We start from the raw sequence: 22046 nt of genomic DNA, 5'->3' as shown, positions 1-22046 counted from the left end.
TCATTTGCAACTATTTTCTCCCGTTCCATAGGTCTTTTCATTCTGTCGATGGTGAGGACATTGCTTAGAGGGATTTATAGCCTCCCAGTTTTATAATAGTTAGCTTGGTGTCGGTTCAAAACATTCAATAGTTTCATAAACTCTCTGTTGGGGTCCTTTAGTTACCCCTGATCCCTGACTCTATGTTGTCTTTCTTTTTCCTTTAGATTTCCCTGTACAGATTGCCCTGGTTTCTGTTTTGCCTGAGCTGTTTCCTTCCATCATTGTGTATCTCCCTTTCCTAACCATCTTGCACAGGGACACAGCATCCTTTTATTCAAGGCCCTCAGCCTATCCTGTTGGCTCAGCTGACCCCTGAGGTTTTGTCCAGAAAAGCACTGACCATCCTTATCCCTGACCATCTCCTGAAGGACCTCCTCCCCTCTCTTAGCCCTTAGAAGCCATAGAACCTCTGCCTCCCATTGTCTGGGCCCCCAGCACTGAGCTTCTGTTCAGAATCCTGCCTCGCCTCTGGCCTTGGATGCCCACAGTGTTGAGTGCTTCCTGCCCAGGGACTTCCGCATTTACTATGTTATATCCTGGGGATCATCTTGATCAAACTGCCCCTCAGTCTGGGTCCCTTGTAAATCCTCAGGGACACTGAGGAGAGGGTGGTGGAGAGTCACAAGGCCCCGGGTCCAGTCCTGGTGGAGCCCCTAATTGCCACGTTCCCTCTCTGGGCCATACTGCTCATCTTTGAAGGGAGAGGTTTGGATGAGATGTTTTGAGGTCAGCAAACCCCACGTGAGGCCAAGGCTCAAGCTCAGAGGGTCAGAGGTAGGAATGGTCCCTCTGGGGGCTCTTAGCCCGGTTGCTTCCTTTTCTTAGAAAGACTTGAGCAGTTACCAGGGGGCTCAGTTAGTGCAGACACTGGGTCAGTTGTGTCCTGTGTGTAAGGTTGACCCAGCCATCACTGACTCATAAATTGTTTATAGTGAATGGGGTCATTGTTGTAGTGACGAAGGTTTGACTAACATTTTCTCTGACTTTATTTTTGTTTGTTTGTTTTTTTTTGCTTTCACAGGGTGGTCCAGGTGGTTCCAGCACTGGATTTGGGAACTTTGAGGAAATCGGGCCCCTTGACAGAGATCTCAAACCACGAAGAACTACTTGGGTACAGTGAGGAAGGCCTCGAACTCAAACTGCCGTGTGGCCTCCCCCAGGCTGAGTCCCACCCAGCCCTACCCCATTCTGGGTGGCGTCACAAGTTGAGCGATCCCACTCCACCCCCCTCCCTCTTCCTCTGTGTCCAGGGGGACCTTGCGTACTTGTCCACAGGCTTCCTCTCTGGCCAGCCTCTTCCATTTCTTGGGGCAGCTTATCCCACACTGGTCACCTTCCCAACTCGGTGACCTTTCTCTCCACTTGCCTGCAGAAACCTCTGTCTAGCAGACCCCCTGGACCTTGTCATTACCCACATATTGGCCATCCCTGCAATCTGAGACGCCAGGGTCCCACCTTCTGGCCACAACCTGCAATCCTTTCCCCTCCTACTCTCCTACTTCCATTCTTGTCTTCCTTAGGACTTCAAACCCCTTGTCCTCTGCCCTTTTGATGTCTCTCTAGTTCTCTGTCTCACCCCGCCCCCTCATTCTTCGCTTCACTTCCTTACCTAACCCTCACCCCTGGTTCCCTCATTCTTCTCCCTCCGCATCCTTGCCACGCCCAGCCTGGGGTCAGTCCCCCTGTCCACCTGCTCAGCCCCTTCCTCCAGGCTGCCAAACACTGGTGGGTAAAACCACACCAGTGGGCAGGGTGGGGCTGTTGCTCCCAGCTGGTGGCCACCCTCTGCTCTGTGCTTCTCCTCTGCTCCTCTCCCATCTGTTGATGGACACTTAGGTTGTTTTCACCTTTTGGCTGTTGTGAATAATGCAGGGAACATTAGCGTACAAATATTTGTTTGGGCCCCTATTTTCAATTTGGCGGGGTGGGGTGGGGAATTGCTGGGTCCTATGGTAGCTCTATGTTTACTACCCAAGTGTTGCTAATATTCTTCATCCACCCCTTTTCCATCGCCTCTCGTGGGTGCTTTCAAAATGCCCCCCCCACCCCCAATCCACTTCCCACATGGTGCTTGGGTGAAACCCTCCAATGCCAGTCACTCCTTAGTTTACTGTCTTTCAGTTCCCCAAAGATCAGATCCAGATTCCTGGGCATAAACTGGCTTCTGCTAGCCATACCTCCCAGCTTCTCTCCTTGCGCACTCTCCTTGAGGCCTCTGCGCGGGCCATTCCTGGGCTTGCACTTCATTCCTTTGGTCACCCGGTCACACCTAGCTCGCCATACTCACCTCTAAGACTCAGTGCGGGAGCACCTCCACCTGAAGATCCCCTCTGAGCCCTTTGATTTTCTTGTCTGTCTCCATACTGGTCTTCTTTAAGCACATTTTACTTACTCTGGCCTCAGGGTCTTTGCACATGCTGTTCCTTCAGCCTAGAACATTCACATACTCACTTCCAGTAGCAGAGTACCCCACTGGCTTGTCCCCAAGCCTCCCACGACTAATAGGGTAATGTGACTGGGGCAGAGAGCCTGAACAAGAAGTGAGGAGATGCTGGCCTTGGTCCTGACACTGCCATTACCTATCCAACTTTGTGACCTTGGACAAGTCCTGGGCCTTTCTGGGCTTTAATGTCCTGATCAGTAAAGGACATGGCTGTAGTGTGTCATCACTAGGGATCCTTCAGGATGTAAAATTCTATAACTCTAAACCTCTTTGGGAAAGGTGTTAGAATAAATTCTGTTCTTGTAGTGTTCAGCAAAGCCAGGCCAATGTGGAAACTGGATTCATCTTGAAGAAAACAGACGTGTGGCATTCCGACCTCTCACTGCTTCGAGCTGTTGCTCAGACTGACACTGCATGGTTCTACCTGCACGAATGAATTACATTCAGGACATCTGTAGTGTCTGAAAGTAACAGCCTAGATGCTTCGATCCCTGTGTATATGTTAATTTTTCCTTCTTGCTTCTCCTTTTCTTTGCCTTTCTTTGCTATACTAGTCCGTGTTCCTGTTTCAATTTTTTTTTTTTTTTTGTGGTACGCGGGCCTCTCACTGTTGTGGCCTCTCCCATTGCGGAGCACAGGCTCCAGACGCGCAGGCTCAGCGGCCATGGCTCACGGGCCCAGCTGCTCCACGGCATGTGGGATCTTTCCGGACCGGGGCACGAACCCGTGTCCCCTGCGTCGGCAGGCAGACTCTCAACCACTACGCCATCAGGGAAGCCCCCCCATTTTTTTTTTTAATACATTTTAGTAACAGATCATAACCACACTGATATCCTCACATGTGTGGTTTTTGTTGAGCTCATATAAGGTGATCAGAAGATAGTTGGTGACTGGCTGGCTGATTGCAACTTTTTTTTTTTTTTTTTTTGCGGTACGCGGGCCTCTCACCGTTGTGGCCTCTCCCGTTGCAGAGCACAGGCTCTGGACGCGCAGGCTCAGCGGCCATGGCTCACGGGCCCAGCAGCTCCGCGGCATGTGGGATCTTCCCGGACCGGGACATGAACCCGTGTCCCGTGCATTGGCAGGCGGACTCTCAACCACTGCGTCACCAGGGAAGCCCCTGATTGCAACATTTGACTTTCCTCTGTGGCTTGTAGCTCCAGTCGGCCAGTCTCCTGTTTGTGGATAACCCAGTGGGCACTGGGTTCAGTTATGTGAACAAGAGTGACGCATACACCAAAGACCTGGCCATGGTGGCATCAGACATGATGGTTCTCCTGAAGACTTTCTTTGAATGCCACAAAGAATTCCAGGTAAGCAAGCTCAGAGGGGGCTAGCAGTTGCAGCACTGCATCCATCAGATGCAAACTTCCCCAAGAGTTACATGCCTAGCTGATTCCAGAGAAAACCTTTTTGCACCCAGGATCAGATTGTGGGCTTCTGTTTCAGTCATCACTAAAGGTGGTTTTAGCTTGAAAAAAATGACCCTGCAGCCAATATTCTAATTAAACATAATAATCAGATATGGGAGGAAAGATCAGCAAAAGCAGATTTGTTTTGTCTGGCCATTACATGCAATAGAAATTTGAAATTGATTCGTGTGAATTAAAAGACATTCAGGATATTTAATTCTTTGTAAATTCCTTTTCTTCCTAGACGATTCCATTCTACATTTTCTCAGAGTCCTATGGAGGAAAAATGGCTGCTGGCATTGCTCTAGAACTTTATAAGGTAACAAGGAAGATGACTTTGTTTTGATGTTGGACAGAAACTCATTATCTTACTTGTGATAGTCACCTGATAATTGAATATTCTTTGAATAGGACCTTGTACATACAGAGTAAGTCTGTAATAATAACCATGAAAAGTTTCAAAAAGAACAATGAAGTTTGCCCCACCAGATATCGAACAGGCTATACAGCTAAGCGAGTAAAGCAATTTGCGGCTGGCATAGCAACAGAGAAATGCAGATACATGCATCAGGCTAAAGAATCTAGAAACATATTTTATATATACTTATGTATATGTATCTGTGTATGTTTATAACACATACATATGTATCATACTTACATATGAACATATAAATGATAAGATGGTATTTCAAATCATTGAGGAAAACAGAATGTTCAGTAAATGATATGGAGACAAGTGGCTATCACTTTGGAAAATAGTAAAGTTAGATTCTTGCCTTACATGAAACATCAGTTCTTTTTATTTTTTTAATTATATATTTTATTTATTTTATTTTTGGCTGCGTTGGGTCTTTGTTGCTGTCCACGGGCTTTCTCTAGTTGTGGCGAGCGGGGGCTACTCTTTGTTGCATTGCGCGGGCTTCTCATTGCGGTGGCTTCTCTTGTTGCAGAGCACAGGCTCTAGGTGTGAGGGCTTCAGTAGTTGTGGCTCACGGGCTCTAGAGCACAGGCTCAGTAGTTGTGGTGCACAGGCTTAGTTGCTCCGCGGCATGTGGGATCTTCCCAGACCAGGGCTTGAACCCGTGTCCCCTGCATTGGCAGGCAGATTCTTAACCACTGCGCCAACAGGGAAGCCCCGAAACATCAGTTCTTGATAGATTAAAAATCTAAACATAAAAATCAATACTGTAAGAGAACCTGAAAATACAGGAGAAAAGTTTTATAATCTTGGGTACGAAAAACTTGCTTTTCCTTCATAAGATGAAACACCCAAAAGCAAAAAGAATAAGTTTGACGTATTTAGACCACATAGAAATTTAAAACTAATTAGAGTTTCATAAACAATTTTAAAAGATATATACACACAAATAAATATATAGTAGAAGTAGTATTCACATCAGTAAGTTCATTAAAGAAGATAATATTCTAGGGGGCTTCCCTGGTGGCGCCGTGGTTGAGAGTCCGCCTGCCAATGCAGGGGATGCGGGTTCGTGCCCCGGTCCGGGAGGATCCCACATGCCGCGGAGCGGCTAGGCCCGTGAGCCATGGCCGCTGAGCCTGCGCGTCCGGAGCCTGTGCTCCGCAACGGGAGAAGCCACAACAGTGAGAGGCCCGCGTACCACAAAAAAAAAAAAAAAGATAATATTCTAATAGGATATTGGCCAGAAAATATGGGCAAACAATTTATAGAAGAAATGCAAACTGCCTATGGACATGTGAACAATGTTCAACTTTTAGTAGTAAGTCAAATCTGTGAGATTTGCAAATATTTTTAAAAATTGGTGGGAGGTCTCTGGGGGTCCAGTGATTAGCACTCCACGCTTCCACTGCAGGGGGCACGGGTTCGATTCCTGGTCAGGGAACTAAGATCCCGCATGCCACATGGCATGGCCAAAAAAATAAATAAATAAAATAAAGTAAAAATTTGGTAACCCCCAGTTTTGGTAAGCAGTCAGGGAAATAAGTGCTCTTGTGCACGTTTGATGGGAATGAGAACTGGTAAATCATTGTAAAAGGGCACTTTGGCAGTATCTATAAACTTTTAAAATGTATGTGCCCTTTGACCCAATAATTTCACTTCCAGGAATCTGTCCTGTGGGAATACTTATACATGTGTGTGTGTCAGAGGATGTTAAGTTCATCGTTGCTTATAATGTCCATAAACGGAAAACAAGATCAGTGGCTGTGTGTAGAGGATTACTTAAATGAAATACGTGGATCCTTCCGTGATGGACACTTTGAAGCCATCAGAAAGAATGGGTAGATCTGTGCATATGTATATATATATGCTTGTGAAAACAAAGAAAGGAGTTAGAAGGATATATACCATGTTAACTGGTTAGTGAGCGTGAGGGTGCAGGTGGGGCAGAGGTAGGAGTTTTTTCACATTTTCTCCTGTCTCCTTCTGTGATTAAACTTTTTACAGTGAGCTAGTATGAGCTTTTTTTAATTGAAGTATAGTTGATGTACAGTATTATATAAGTTACACATATACAATATAGTGATTCACAATTTATAAAGATTATACTCTATAGTAAAATATTGGCTATATTCCTCGTGTTATACAGTATGAGCTTTTTTTTTAAGATTTATTAATTCTCTTTAAAAATGAACCTTTTATAAGAAGCAGTATAGGTACATAACATAAAATTAGAAAATACAGCAAGCACAAATTAAAAGAATTAAAAAGAGATCACCATTGTTAACACTTCAGTGTATAGCCTTTAAATCTTTTTCTGCGCTTTTAGAAATAAGTAAATTTTTTAACCAATAGGAGATAGTAGTATACATAATGTCTGTAGCCTGCTTCCTTCCGTTACTAGTCCTCCCTTTCCTACTTCAGTAAACTTTCATCTCAAATATTCAGGCTTTAATAATCCCAACACGTCCTTTGTGGTCAGTTTGTTTAAGCCAGGACTCAGTCCAGATCCGTGAATTACATGTGGCTGGGATGTCCCTAAAGTCCGTTTTCATCTAACACAGTTCCTTTTTTATGACCCCCATTTGATAAAGAAACCAGACTAACAGAATATCCCATTTTCTGGAATTGTGTGGTAGCATCTTCATGGTGTAATTTAGTTTATTCCTCTCTTCATCGTGTTTCCTACAAAACTGGAGGTCATAGTTAAAGGCCTGATGCATTCAAGGTAAAAGTTTTGAAGAGAATATATTATAATAGGTCAGATTTCAGGAAACGATGGCCTATAGGTCAAATTCAGTCCACCACCTGCTTTTATACGACTCATGAGCTAAGAATGGTTTTTACATTATCGAGTGACAGTGGTGCGGTGGGGTGGATTAAAAGAAGAATAATATTTCATGACACATGAAAATTGTGTGAAAATCAAATTTCAAGGTCCAAAAATAAAGCTGGGTTTTTTTGTAATGATATTTTATTTTATTTTTTTTAACATCTTTAGTGGAGTATAACTGCTTTACAATGGTGTGTTAGTTTCTGCTTTATAACAGAGTGAATCAGTTATTCATATACATATGTCCCCATATCTCTTCCCTCTTGCATCTCCCTCCCTCCCACCCTCCCTATCCCACCCCTCTAGGTGGTCACAAAGCACCAAGTTGATCTCCCTGTGCTTTGTGGCTGCTTCCCACTAGCTGTCTATTTTACGTTTGGTAGTGTATATATGTCCATGCCACTCTCTCACTTTGTCCCAGCTTACCCTTCTCCATCACCATATCCTCAAGTCCATGCTCTACTAGGTCTGTGTCTTTATTCCCGTCTTGCCCGTAGGTTCTTCAGAACTTTTTTTTTTTAATGTTCCATATATGTGTGTTAGAATATGGTATTTGTTTTTCTCTTTCTGACTTACTTCAATCTGTATGACAGACTCTAGGTCCATCCACCTCACTACAAATAACTCAATTTTGTTTCTTTTTATGGCTTAGTAATATTCCACTGTATATATGTGTCACAACTTCTTTATCCATTCATCTGTTGATGGACACTTAGGTTGCTTCCATGTCCTGGCTATTGTAAATAGAGCTGCAATGAACATTTTGGTACATGACTCTTTTTGAATTATGGTTTTCTCAGGGTATATGCCCAGTAGTGGGATTGCTGGGTCATTTGGTAGTTCTATTTGTAGTTTTTTAAGGAACCTCCATACTGTTCTCCATAGTGGCTGTATCAAATTAAATTCCCACCAACAGTGCAAGAGGGTTCCCTTTTCTCCACACCCTCTCCAGTATTTATTGTTTGTACATTTTTTTATGATGGCCATTCTGACCGGTCTGAGATGATATCTCATTGTAGTTTTGATTTGCGTTTCTCTAATGATTAATGATGTTGAGCATTCTTTCATGTGTTTCTTGGCAATCTGTATATCTTCTTTGGAAAAATGTCTGTTTAGGTCTTCTACCCATTTTTGGATTGGGTTGTTAGTTTTTCTGATATTGAGCTGAATGACCCTCTTGTAAATTTTGGAGATTAATCCTTTGTCAGTTGCTTCATTTGCAAATATTTTTTCCCATTCTGAGGGTTGTCTTTTGGTCTTGTTTATGGTTTCCTTTGCTGTGCAAAAGCTTTTAAGTTTCATTAGGTCCCATTTGTTTATTTTTGGTTTTATTTCCATTTCTCTAGGAGGTGGGTCAAAAAGGATCTTGCTGTGATTTCTGTCATGTAGTGTTCTGCCTATGTTTTCCTCTAAGACTTTGATAGTGTCTGGCCTTACATTTAGGTCTTTAATCCATTTTGAGCTTATTTTTGTGTATGGTGTTAGGGAGTGTTCTAATCTCATACATTTACATGTACCTGTCCAGTTTTCCCAGCACCACTTATTGAAGAGGCTCTCTTTCCTCCACTGTATATGCTTGCCTCCTTTATCAAAGATAAGGTGACCATATGTGCATGGGTTTATCTCTGGGCTTTCTGTCCTGTTCCATTGATGTATATTTCTGTTTTTGTGCCAGTACCATACTGTCTTGATTACTGTAGCTTTGTAGTATAGCCTGAAGTCCGGAAGCCTGATTCCTCCGGCTCTGTTTTTTGTTCTCAAGATTGCTCTGGCTATTCGGGGTCTTTTGTGTTTCCATACAACTTGTGAAATTTTTTGTTCTAGTTCTGTGAAAAATACCTGTGGTAGTTTGATAGGGATTGCATTGAACCTGTAGATTGCTTTGGGTAATAGACTCATTTTCACAATGTTGATTCTTCCAATCCAAGAACATGGTATATCTCTCCATCTATTTGTATCATCCTTAATTTCTTTCATCAGTGTCTTACAATTTTCTGTATACAGGTCTTTTGTCTCCTTAGGTAGGTTTTTTTCCTAGACATTTTATTCTTTTTGTTGCAATGGTAAATGGGAGTGTCTTCTTAATTTCACTTTCAGATTTTTCATCACTAGTGTACAAGAATGCCAGAGATTTCTGTGCATTAATTTTGTATCCTGCTACTTTACCAGATTCATTGATTACCTCTAGTAGTTTTCTGGTAGCATCTTTAGGATTCTCTATGTATAGTATCATGTCATCTGCAAATAGTAACAGTTTTACTTCTTCTTTTCCGATTTCAATTCCTTTTATTTTTCTTCTCTGATTGCTGTGGCTAAAACTTCCAAAACTATGTTGAATAAGAGTGGTGAGAGTGGGCAACCTTGTCTTGTTCCTGATCTTAGTGGGAATGGTTTCAGTTTATTACCATTGAGGACGATGTTGGCTGTGGATTTGTCATAGATGGCCTTTATTATGTTGAGGAAATTTCACTCTATGCCTACTTTCTGGAGGGTTTTTATGATAAATGGGTGTTGAATTTTGTCAAAAGCTTTCTCTGCATCTATTGAGAGGATCATATGGTTTTTCTCCTTCAGTTTGTTAATTTGGTGTATCACATTGATTGATTTGCATATATTGAAAAATCTTTGCATTCCTGGAATAAACCCCATTTGATCATGGTGCATGATCCTTTTAATGTGCTGTTGGATTCTGTTTGCTAGTATTTTGTTGAGGATGTTTGCATCTATGTTCATTGGTGATATTGGCCTGTAGTTTTCTGTCTTTGTGACATCTTTGTCTGGCTTTGGTATCAGGGTGATGGTGGCCTTGTAGAATGAGTTTGGGAGTGTTCCTCCCTCTGCTATATTTTGGAAGAGTTTGAGAAGGATAGGTGTTAGCTCTTCTCTAAGTGTTTGATAGAATTTGCCTGTGAAGCCATCTGGTCCTGGGCTTTTGTTTGTTGGAAGATTTTTAATCACAGTTTCAATTTCAGTGCTTGTGGTTGGTCTGTTCATATTTTCTGTTTCTTCCTGGTTCAGTCTCGGAAGGTTGTGCATTTCTGAGAATTTGTCCATTTCTCCAGGTTGTCCATTTTATTGGCACAGAGTTGCTTGTAGTAATCTCTCATGATCCTTTGTATTTCTGCAGTGTCAGTTTTTATTTCTCCTTTTTCATTTCTAATTCTATTGATCTGAGTCTTCTCCCTTTTTTTCTTGATGAGTCTGTCTAATGGTTTATCAATTTTGTTTATCTTCTCAAAGAACCAGCTTTTAGTTTTATTGGTCTTTGCTATCGTTTCCTTCATTTCTTTTTCATTTATTCCTGATCTGATCTTTATGATTTCTTGCCCTCTGCTAACTTTGGGGTTCTTTTGTTCTTCTTTCTCTAATTGCTTTCGGTGTAATTTTAGGTTGTTTATTTGAGATGTTTCTTGTTTCTTAAGGTAGGATTGTATTTCTATAAACTTCCCTCTTAGAACTGCTTTTGCTGCATCCCATAGGATTTGGGTCATCATGTTTTCAATGTCATTTGTTTCTAGGTATTTTTTGTTTTGCTCTTTCATTTCTTCAGTGATCTTTTGGTTATTAAGTATAGCTTCCATGTGTTTGTATTTTTGTATTAAGTTTATTAAGTCTGTATTAAGTTTATTAAGTTTTGTATTAAGTTTATTAAGTTTGTATCACGTTTAGCCTCCATGTGTTTGTATTTTTTACAGGTTTTTTCCTGTAATTGATATCTAGTCTCATAGCATTGTGGTCGGAAAGATACATAATACGATTTCAGTTTTCTTAAATACCAAGGCTTGATTTGTGACCCAAGATATGATCTATCCTGGAGAATGTTCCATGAGCACTTGAGAAAAATGTGTATTCAGTTGTTTTTGATGGAATGTCCTATAAATAACAATTAAGTCCATCTTGTTTAATGTATCATTTAAAGTGTGTGTTTCCTTATTTATTTTCATTTTGGATGATCTGTCCATTGGTGAAAATGGGGTGTTAAAGTCCCCTACTATGATTGTGTTACTGTCAATTTCCCCTTTTATGGCTGTTAGTATTTGCCTTATGTATTGAGGTGCTCCTATGTTGGGTGCATAAACATTTACAATTGTTATATCTTCTTCTTGGATTGATCCCTTGATCATTATGTAATGTCCTTCTTTTTCTCTTGTAATAGTCTTTTTTTAAAGTCTATTTTGTCTGATAAGAGAATTGCTACTCCAGCTTTCTTTTGATTTCCATTTGCATGGAATATCTTTTTCCATCCCCTCACTTTCAGTCTGTATGTGTCCCTAGGTCTGAAGTGGGTCTCTTGTAGACAGCATATATATGGGTCTTGTTTTGTATCCATTCAGCCAGTCTATGTCTTTTGGTTGGAGCATTTAATCCATTTACATTTAAGGTAATTATCTATATGTATGTTCCTATGACCATTTTCCTAATTGTTTTGGGTTTGTTATTGTAGGTCTTTTCCTTCTCTTGTGTTTCCTGCCTAGAGAAGTTCCTTTAGCATTTGTTGTAAAGTTGGTTTGGTGGTGCTGAATTCTCTTAGCTTTTGCTTATCTGTAAAGTTTTTAATTTCTCTGTCAAATCTGAATGTGATCCTTGCTGGTTCGAGTAATCTTGGTTGTAGATTTTTCTCCTTCATCAGTTTAATATGTCCTGCCACCCACTTCTGGCTTGTAGAGTTTCTGGTGAAAGATCAGCTGTTAACTTTATGGGGATTCCCTTGTGTGTTATTTGTTGTTTTTCCCTTGCTGCTTTTAATATTTTTTTCTTTGTATTTAATTTTTTTTTCTTTTCTTTTCTTTTTGCGGTACGCGGGCCTCTCACTGCTGTGGCCTCTCCCATTGCGGAGCACAGGCTCCGGACGCGCAGGCTCAGCGGCCATGGCTCACGGGCCCAGCCGCTCCGCGGCATGTGGGATCTTCCCAGACTGGGGCACGAACCCGTGTCCCCTGCATCGGCAGGCGGACTCTCAACCACTGCGCCACCAGGGAAGCCCTGTATTTAATTTTTGATAGTTTGATTAGTATGTGTCTTGGCATGTTCCTCCTTGTATTTATCCTGTATGGGACTCTCTGTGCTTCCTGGACTTGATTAACTATTTCCTTTCCCAAATTAGGGAAGTTTTCAACTATAATCTCTTCATATATTTTCTCAGTCCCTTTCTATTTCTCTTCTTCTTCTGGGTCCCCTATAATTCGAATGTTGGTGCGTTTAATGTTGTCCCAGAGGTCTCTGATACTGTCCTCAGTTCTTTCATTCTTTTTTCTTTATTCTGCTCTGCAGTAGTTATTTCCACTATTTTATCTTCCAGGTCACTTATCCGTTCTTCTGCCTCAGTTATTTTGCTACTGACCCCTTCTAGAGAATTTTTAATTTCACTTATTGTGTTGTTCATCATTGTTTGTTCCCTCTTTAGTTCTTCTAGGTCCTTGATAATTGTTTCTTGCATTTTCTCTATTCTATGTCCAAGATTTTGGATCATCTTTACTATCATTATTCTGAATTCTTTTTCAGGTAGACTGCCTATTTCCTCTTCATTTGTTAGGTCTGGTGGGTTTTTACCTTGCTCCTTCATCTGCTGTGTGTTTTTCTGTCTTCTCATTTTGCTTATCTTATTGTGTTTGGGGTCTCCTTTTCACAGGCTGCAGGTTCGTAGTTCCCGTTGTTTTTGGTGTCTGTCCCCAGTGGTTAAGGTTGGTTTAGTGGGTTGTGTAGGCTTCCTGGTGGAGGGAACCTAGTGCCTGTGTTCTGGTGGATGAGGCTGGATCTTGTTTTTCTGTTGGGCAGTTCCACGTCTGGTATTGTGTTTTGTGGTGTCTGTGGCCTTACTATGATTTTAGGCAGCCTCTCTGCTAATGGGTGGGGTTGTGTTCCTGTCTTGCTAGTTGTTTGGCATAGGGTGTCCAGCACTGTAGTTTGGTGGTTGTTGAGTGGAGTTGGGTCTTGGTGTTGAGATGGAGATCTCTGGGAGATTTTCGCCATTTGATATTACGTGGTGCTGGGAGGTCTCTTGTGAATCAGTGTCCTGAACTTGGCTCTCCCACCTGAGAGGCACAGCCCTGACGCCTGGCTGGAGCACAAAGAGCCCGTCATCCACACGGCTCAGAATAAAAGGGAGAAAAGAAAGAAAGAAGAAGATAAAAGAAAGTAAAATAAAATAAAGTCTTTAAAATTAAAAATAATTATTAAAATTTTTTTAAATTAATAAAAAAAGAGAGAAAGAAAGAAGAGAGCAACCAAACCAAAAAGCAAATCCAACAATGATAACAAGCGCTAAGAACTATACTGTGAAGAAAAATGGACAGACAGAACCCTAGGACAAATTGTAAGAGCCAAGCTATACAGACAAAATCACACACAGAAGCATGCACATACTCACAAAAAGAGAAAAAGGGAAAAAAAAAAATATATATATATATATATCGTTGTTCCCAAAGCCCACCTGCTCAATTTGGGATGATTGGTTGTCTATTCAGGTATTCCACAGATGCAGGTACATCAAGTTGATTGTGGAGCTTTAATCCGCTGCTCCTGAGGCTGCTGGGAGAGATTTCCCTTTCTCTTCTCTGTTTGCACAGTTCCCGGGGCTCAGCTTTGGATTTGGCCCCGCCTCTTTGTGTAGGTCGCCTGAGGGCATCTGTTCCCGCTCAGACATGATGAGGTTAAAGGAGCAGGTGATTGGGGGGGCTCTGGCTCACTCAGGCCGGGAGGAGGGCGGGGTACGGATGTGGGGCAAGCCTGCGACGGCAGAGGCCGGCATGACGTTGCACCAGCCTGAGGCACGCCGTGCGTTTTCCCGGGGAAGTTGTCCCCGGATCACGGGACCTTGGCAGTAGCGGGCTGCACAGGCTCCCAGGAGGGGAGGTGTGGAGAGTGACCTGTGCTGCACACAGGCTGCTTGGTGGCGGCAGCAGCAGCCTTAGCGTCGCATTCCTGTCTCTGGGGTCCACGCTTTTAGCCACGGCTCACGCCCGTCTCTGGAGCTCCTTCAAGCAGCGCTCTTAATCCCCTCTCCTCGCGCAACAGGAAACAGAGGCAAGAAAAAGTCTCTTGTCTCTTCGGCAGCTGCAGACTTTTCCCGGACTCCCTCCCAGCTAGCCGTGGTGCACTAGCCCCCTTCAGGCTGTGTTCACACCGCCAACCCCAGTCCTCTCCCTGGGATCTGACCTCCGAAGCCCGAGCCTCAGCTTCCAGCCCCCGCCTGTTCCAGCGGGTGAGCAGACAAGCCTCTTGGGCTGGTGAGTGCTGGTCGGCACTGATCCTCTGTGCGGGAATCTCTCCGCTTTGCCCTCCGCACCCCTGTTGCTGCGCTCTCCTCTGTGGCTCCGAAGCTTTCCCCCTCCGCCACCCGCAGTCTCCGCCCGCGAAGGGGCTTCTAGTGTCTGGAAACCTTTCCTCCTTCACAGCTCCCTCCCACTGGTGCAGGTCCCGTCCCTATTCTTTTGTCTGTTTTTTCTTTTGCCCTACCCAGGTACGTGGGGAGTTTCTTGCCTTTTGGGAGGTCTGAGGTCTTCTGCCAGCATTCAGTAGGTGTTCTGTAGGAGTTGTTCCACATGTAGATGTATTTCTGATGTATTTGTGGGGAGGAAGGTGATTTCCACGTCTTACTCTTACGCCATCTTGACGCTCCTCCACAAATAAAGTTTTATTAGAACTCTCACTTGTTTACATATTGCTTGTGGCTGCTTTAGCAGTACAGTGGCAGAGTTGAGTAACTGCAACGTAGTAGACTTTTGTTCTACAAAGCCTAGAATATTTAATATCTGCCCCTTATAGAAAAAATTGCCAGCCTCTGACGTAGGGAATGCTGTGCACTTCATTTTGCTTTGAATCAGAGGGCACATAATAACCAGATATAGTCTGATCCCTCCAGTGAACTCCTATACCCTCCGCCTGGACGGAAAGTGATCTGAGTGGTGTTATTTTCACCTGACATGGATGTCCAGTTCTTCATCCATCTTTCGCTGAATAACGGTTTTAACATCAATTTTTAATTCTTACTCAAGTCAGTAATTTCATTAGGAGTTTCCAAATGATGGTTTTCTCCTCCCTTCATTTTGTTCACATTTGTTAGCTGGTATTCTCCTATAAAGTGGAACTTTTCCTCATCAGCTGGTACTATTTAAGTTACTTGAAATAAGTTCCTTTTGGAAAAGCCAAATAATGGCATAATTTTTTCTCTTTTATTACCAGTGTTCAAAGTCAGGCTATTCATTGTTTTCTTATTTTAGATCTCTGAATAGCTTGTGCATTCACATAATTCAAAATTCAAAATATGTAAAAGGTGTGATATAAAAATTATCCGTCTCAGGCTTCCCTGGTGGCGCAGTGGTTGAGAGTCCGCCTGCCGATGCAGGGGACACGGGTTCGTGCCCCGGTCCGGGAGGATCCCTCATGCCGCGGAGCGGCTGGGCCCGTGAGCCATGGCCGCGGAGCCTGTGCTCCGCAACGGTAGAGGCCACAACAGTGAGAGGCCCGCGTACCGCAAAAAAGAAAAAAAAATGTCCGTCTTGCCTCTGTCCCCTGCCCAAGGCAACCTCTATTAGTTTTTTCTGTACCTTTTCGGAGTATTTCATGCCTATGTAAGCTAGTTCATGTATATTCTTTTCCCCCATTTTTATACAAATGATTGTATATACTGCACACTCTTCTACATGTCTCTTTTTTACTTTAACAATATACCCTGGAGATCTTTTTATATTGGACCATAAAAAGCCTTCTCATTCCTTTTGTTTGTTCGTTTGTTTTTTGCGGCACGTGGGCCTCTCACTGTTGTGGCCTCTCCCGTTGGCGGAGCACAGGCTCCGGATGCACAGGCTCAGTGGCCACGGCTCACGGGCCCAGCCGCTCCGTGGCATGTGGGATCTTCCCGGACCGGGGCACGAACCCGTGTCCCCTGCATCGGCAGGCAGACCCTCAACCACTGCGCCACCAGGGAAGCCCCTCATTCCTTTTTGTAAGCTGCATCATGCACCATGGAAATAACCGTAATTAATTTAGCCCACCGGATTGATAAATATTTCAGTTGTTTCCAATGTTCTGCTACTGGGCAGATGAATTCCTTTTAAATGGATAAAAGCAGCAGGGGGCATGAGTTCCCAGTCCTAAGGCATCCATCCCACCCTCAAGGACCTTCTGAGGAGGCCTCCCAGCTCTCCAGTGACCACTGGAGACAGTGGCGATTGTACCCAGAGAGCCCCCAGAGCACCTTGTGAGAAATCAGAGACCTCCAGGGGAAAGAGTGCCAGCGTTCCTTCTAAGGAAGAGATAGGAGCTACACCAGGTCCCCCGCACATCCTGCCAACACCCTTGGGAAAACTCAAACAGTTCCTACTCATTTTGCAAATGGCAGCAGGAAAGAGTTACCCTTGCCCTCTAGTGGGCATCTGTTGTCTTTGGATAGCCAGGGTATCCTGGGTGGGCAGGAGCTGTCTCTGCTCAGGAAAGGCAGTGTCTAAAGGCCTGGCTCCCTCCTGTTGAGGAAGGGATGGAGGCCCCTGGGTCTTCTTGACAAGGACATTTCTTGGCTTCTCTTTCAGGCCACTCAGCAAGGGATCATCCAGTGCAACTTTGCCGGGGTTGCTTTAGGTGATTCCTGGATCTCTCCCATCGGTAAGTAGGGAATTTTCAGACATTTTAAAAGTCCCTTTCCCTACCCTTCGGGACTTTGGGCTGTGGTATCTAGATCAAAGAACAAGGCAATGGAATTCTCTGGGTCCTTGAAAAAGTCAACACAGAAAATGTTTGCTCCAGGAGTATTCCAAGAAATTCAGGAGTGAGAACTCACTTACAGTGCACCTACCGTGGACTGCTACAGGCTGAACCGAGGTCTCTTATTTGATTTTCACAACAAAAGAACCAAATTTTACAGTTGAAGACATTCTAGAGACGTAGAAAGATGATGGAATTTGCCCTCTGACACACAGAATGAGTTGCCTGGGCAGGATACAAACCCAAGTCTGTTTGTCATCTCGTCCTGTCCACCATCCTTATGCTAACATGAGCATTTGGGGTGAAATTCCCACCTGTTGCTCATTTTGATGGTGAGGCGGGGCTACCATCTGGTCCTGTAACTCACAGGTTTGAAGTTTCATAACCGGAGCATCCTCGTTGGGAGTATAGATAAAAGTTGTTTGGATTGTATACACCCAGGGTGTGGCTTCAGGCATCTGAAATAGTCACTGTGGTAGGGTTAACTCTAGTGAGGATTTCTAAATCTCAGCAATGTTGATGTTTTGAGCGTCATGTGATTCTTTGTTGTGGAGGGCGTGTCCTGTGCAGTGAAGGATGTTAGCAGCATCTCTGCCCGTTAGATGCCAGTATTTCCACCCCAGCTTGGCAACCAACAATATCTCCAGACATATTGCCAAATGTCCCCAGGGGACAAAATCACCACGGTTAGGAACTACTGCCCTAACCTAACAAAAGGTGACTTTTCACAGGCAAAACCAAACGGTAGAGTTAGATTTCAGAAGAGAAGTTGCCTCTGAAATAGGGAGGGGAGTAAGCTGGAAAGGGACACGAAGGAACTTTTTAGGCTCTCGTTGGGTGGTGGTTACATGAGTGGATGTGTTAATCGAAACTCTTCTAAATGTATGTCTATGGTTTGTGATGATGCCTCAGGTTTTTAAAAATAATAATTTATAAAAGGTAATATTTTTCCCTTAAAAGATAGAAATTTGGCTTGTTACAGAGGTATGTCCCTGATGGATTCAAGACATTCTGAAGCTGCTTGGAATGGTTATTCTTGCTCTCGTTCTTGGCATCTCCAGGGCAGGGGTTAAAGGACAGAACTGAAAGCTCAGTCCGCATTGTGAAAAGGGCTGCTCTTTGTGTTTCCTTCCTGGATGTACTTCCTAGGATGCCAAGATGTTGCAGAAGCCTTGACCTGAGGCGTGAGGGAGTCAGCAGGTTTCCTGACAGGTGTCTCACTCAGAGTGACGGTCCTGGCCTCACACTTCCTTCGAGGGTCTCATCACAGCTGTGTTAATAACACTAAACACTTTTCATGTGTTAACTTCACTTAATGCTTGCAACAGCTCCATGGGATGGATGGTATTATTATCCTAGTTTTGGAGGTGATGAAATGGAGACTCAGAGAGGTTAAGCAATCTTCCTAAAGTCACACAGCTAAAGCCAGGATGCACATGAAGGCAGCAGGCAGTGGAATCCATGCACTTAACCATTACCCTGCATTCCTCCCTGAGACCAGTAAGTTAGCCTCATGGCTTTGCATGTGCTCTTCATCTGGTCCAAAATCTCCCGAATTCACGTTGTGACCCACCTCCCCTTTTGAATCTTCCTGCCCAGCTCTTAATCCCTCCTTCCAGGTCCGCCTTGATCCCTTCTTCCAGATCCACCTTACGTATCACTCTTCCACCCCAGAAGTACTCTCTTTTTTGAAGAAGTACTATTAATTTTCACAAGCAATTATTAATTGCTTGCTAGGGAGTAGTTGTTTTGTTGGGTGCTAGGAAAGATGCAGACATGCTTCATTTCTTCAAGAAGATCTGCACAGTTCAGTATGGTAGCCGTAGCCACATATGACTATTTACATTAATAAATATACATAAAATTTTCCACCTTTCATTTGTACTACCCACAATTTCAAAGTGCCCAATAGCCACATGTGGCTGTTGACTATTGTTTTGGACCACACAGATACAGAACATTTTGAGAGTTCCCTGGCGGTCCAGTGGGTTAGGACTCTGTGCTTCCACAGCAGGGGGCACGGGTTCAGTCCCTGGTCGTGGAACTACGATCCCACAAGCCTTGCGGTGTGGAAGAAAAAGAAAAAGATATAGAACATTTCCATCATTGCAGAAAGTTCTACTGGACATCAGAGGTCCTCATCAGAGTTCAGCAACTACGGCCTCCAAGTCAAATTCTGTCCTGCCACTCTGCTTTAGTAAATAAAGTTTTTACTGGGACACAGTCACACCTATTTATTTACATATCTTCTGACTCTTTGGAGGCTGCCGAAACAGAGTTGAGTAGTTGTAACAGAGATCAGCTGGCCTGCAAAGCCAGAAATATTTATTATTTATCTCTTTCTTTCAGAAAAAGTTTGTCAGTCCCTGGTCTAGATCAAGCAGGGAATGGGATGCATTGGAGAACTGCAGATGATTCTTTATAAGAAACTGAGGGGGGCTTCCCTGGTGGCGTAGTGGTTGAGTCCGCCAGTCGATGCAGGGGACATGGTTTCGTGCCCCGGTCCGGGAAGATCCCACATGCCGCGTAGCGGCTGGGCCCGTGAGCCATGGCCGCTGAGCCTGCACGCCTGGAGCCTGTGCTCCGCAACGGGAGAGGCCTGCGTACCACAAAAAAAAAAAAAAAAGAAAAAAGAAAAAGAAACTGAAGGGCTTCCCTGGTGGCGCAGTGGTTGAGAGTCCACCTGCCGATGCAGGGGACACGGGTTCGTGCCCCGGTCTGGGAAGATCCCACATGCTGCAGAGCGTCTGGTCCCGTGAGCCATGGCCGCTGAGCCTGCGCGTCCGGAGCCTGTGCTCCGCAATGGGAGAGGCCACAACAGTGAGAGGCCCGCGTACCGCAAAAAAAAAAAAAAAAAGGCAACAGAAACAGAAACTGAGGCACAGGTTTGATGGTTTAGCTGGAAAGGTGAATGACAACTGGGTCCTGTAGGACCTGGTGTGCCTGCATTTCTCAGGGTGTGCTCTGAAGAATACCAGTCCAATGAAGTGCTATGCAAAGGGCTCCATGGCCAAATAAGTTTCAGAAGTGCCAAATACTGGTGCCACTTCCTCACGGTTCACAGGTACATTAAAGGCTCTGAGAAGTCCTGCAGTAAAAAATAAAAATATGTTGTCTTTTGCATAACCCCAAAGGTATTTCACCACCAAGTCATTTTTCCTTCTAATACTTTGGTTAACGTTCTGTAGAACTGGGGTTATTTGAAACAGACTTTGAGATACTTGGGCTTAGGGGGAACCATTGAAGGCTTTTAAGCAAAGGAGTGACGTGTTCAAATGTGCTCTATAAGTTGTGGTCGTTGATGGAAATCAACTATACTTGAGTTTTTTTTTTTAATTACAGAAGAAGAAAATCACATAAGCCAAAAAAAAAAAAGTTGTGGGCCTTGCTACTTTTTGGGCACATCTCTCAACGGCACTAGCCGTACTTAGTGTTATGGTAGTTGTGAACTTGTCCAAACCAAGCCCAACTATTCTCTTTGAAGTCAGGTATTGTCTTACTCGTGTTTATATCTTATAAAGCTCCTTACTGGCTTTAGGCCCATAGTAAACTCTCAATACATTTTCGGGATTGAAATGAATTGATTGGCAGTTACAGCACAGACACTTGAGAGGTCATTAGTCTTCTTCCTTAATTAGCTCCTTGCCGGAAGCTGGCGTCCCCAGATTGGAGGAGCAGGCAGGATGCAGAGCAGGACTCTGAAGGTGGGGAAATATTTTAGGCTGTCACAAAGTCTAGAAGTCTGCAGATGAGGGCCTCCACTGCACACGCACTGCTCGCCTGTGGTACCATCCCTGGCGACTCACTGGCTGCGCCAGTATCAGGCCAAATGAGTGTAGCATTTAGTCCAGTCACCAGAAAGACCCCCACAGCCTCGCCCCACCTCCCAGCCACTGAGACATGGGCCCTGGTGAGTTAAGGAGCCTTCAGACCCAAAGCCACTGCATTTCTTCTGTCTCTTTCTGCTTTGGAAGGAAAACTAGTTAGGTATTTTGTGGGGAGGACAGAGCCACAACAAACTTATTTTCTTATGTGGTTTCCTTTAGATTCAGTGCTCTCCTGGGGACCTTACTTGTACAGCATGGTAAGTAGATGAGTCCCCAGCTCTGCACCTTCTGTGGTTAACAGCCCAGCTGACCTCTTCTGGCTCTGTCCGAAGGAAGGACAAAGCTAGCTGGGTTTGCCTGTGTGGTTGACATTGCCCCTTAGGGACTTATCAAATAATCTGTATCAAATCAAAGACCCTAAGCAACAGCCGGCCTTGGGGACAAATTTAAAGAAATAGCAGCACAGTTATCCCATTTCTCCAGCTATAAGAAATGCACATTTTAAAATTCCCCCCCCCAGCTTTTTATTACAGACATTTTCAAATACGCAGAAAAGTTGAAAGATCATGGGGAACACCCATATACCCATCACTTAGACTCAGTTACCGTTTTCCTATATTTCCGTCATCAATATGGACGGTCCCCTTTCTCCTTCCTGCCGCTCTTTCTGTTACCCATCCCTAACTGGAGCCATGCCAGATTTGTGTCTCTCACAAAGTGGGCCTTTTGGTTCTTGCTTTGCGTTCCAGTCTCTTCTCGACGACCAAGGTCTGGCAGAGGTGTCTCGGGTTGCAGAACAAGTCCTGGATGCCATAAATAAGAGACTCTACAAAGAGGCCACCGAGCTGTGGGGGAAAGCAGAAATGGTCATTGAACAGGTAAGAGGGGACGCGCTCGGGGCCAGCCTGCTTGGCTTTTCCCCTTGGGTGAAGGGACCTTGGTTGGCGTTGTTAGGATTGGGATCTATCCTGAGACTGCCCACAAGTCGAGAAATGATGTCAAACTAAACGATAAATCTGACGAGTCTGAGCAAAGACAGGGTCAGAAAGCCACCCAGCCTGCAAGACTTGCCTGCCTCTTGACTGAAGGTATGGCTTCTATAAAAAGGAATATGTCCCACAGAGGCAAGTGTTTGGATCCTTGCCGAGCAGTGCTTTGGCCCCAGTGAGCCAGGAGGGAGGAATGCACAGGCTGAGGACTTGAGTATGTAGGACTCTCTGTAGCTCAGTTTTCCCTGGTAATTAACACACAGGCCCTTGGTTTCCTCCTGCGGCATCGGAGCTCCACTGGAATGAGCTGCTCGCTATGCCAGGAGACTGGGCTGACACTGCTGGTCTCTGAGCCTTAAGGGCTACATTTCTTTCTGGTCCGA

At 44.2% G+C, this 22046-nt stretch overlaps 1 protein-coding gene across 2 annotated transcripts in view; it reads left to right on the top strand.

Annotated features, from left to right (window-relative positions):
- The window catches only part of SCPEP1 (serine carboxypeptidase 1), a 44938-nt gene that overhangs the window by 5506 nt on the left and 17386 nt on the right, over positions 1–22046 (top strand). For both annotated transcript variants that reach the window (XR_014326979.1, XM_082861346.1), the window contains exons 3-8: positions 1064–1153; positions 3643–3798; positions 4142–4216; positions 16676–16748; positions 20894–20931; positions 21424–21552. Coding sequence is in view for 1 of the 2 variants with exons in the window: in XM_082861346.1 (XP_082717472.1) it covers positions 1064–1153; positions 3643–3798; positions 4142–4216; positions 16676–16748; positions 20894–20931; positions 21424–21552 (561 nt within the window). In the remaining variant the exon portion in view is untranslated. The remainder of the gene's footprint in view (positions 1–1063; positions 1154–3642; positions 3799–4141; positions 4217–16675; positions 16749–20893; positions 20932–21423; positions 21553–22046) is intronic.

The sequence above is a fragment of the Leucopleurus acutus genome (assembly GCF_964270905.1).
Source record: "Leucopleurus acutus genome assembly, chromosome: 19".
NCBI lineage: Eukaryota > Metazoa > Chordata > Mammalia > Artiodactyla > Delphinidae > Leucopleurus > Leucopleurus acutus.
Note: the sequence above shows the minus strand (reverse complement) of the source record. Positions and strands in the feature narration are given on the sequence as shown.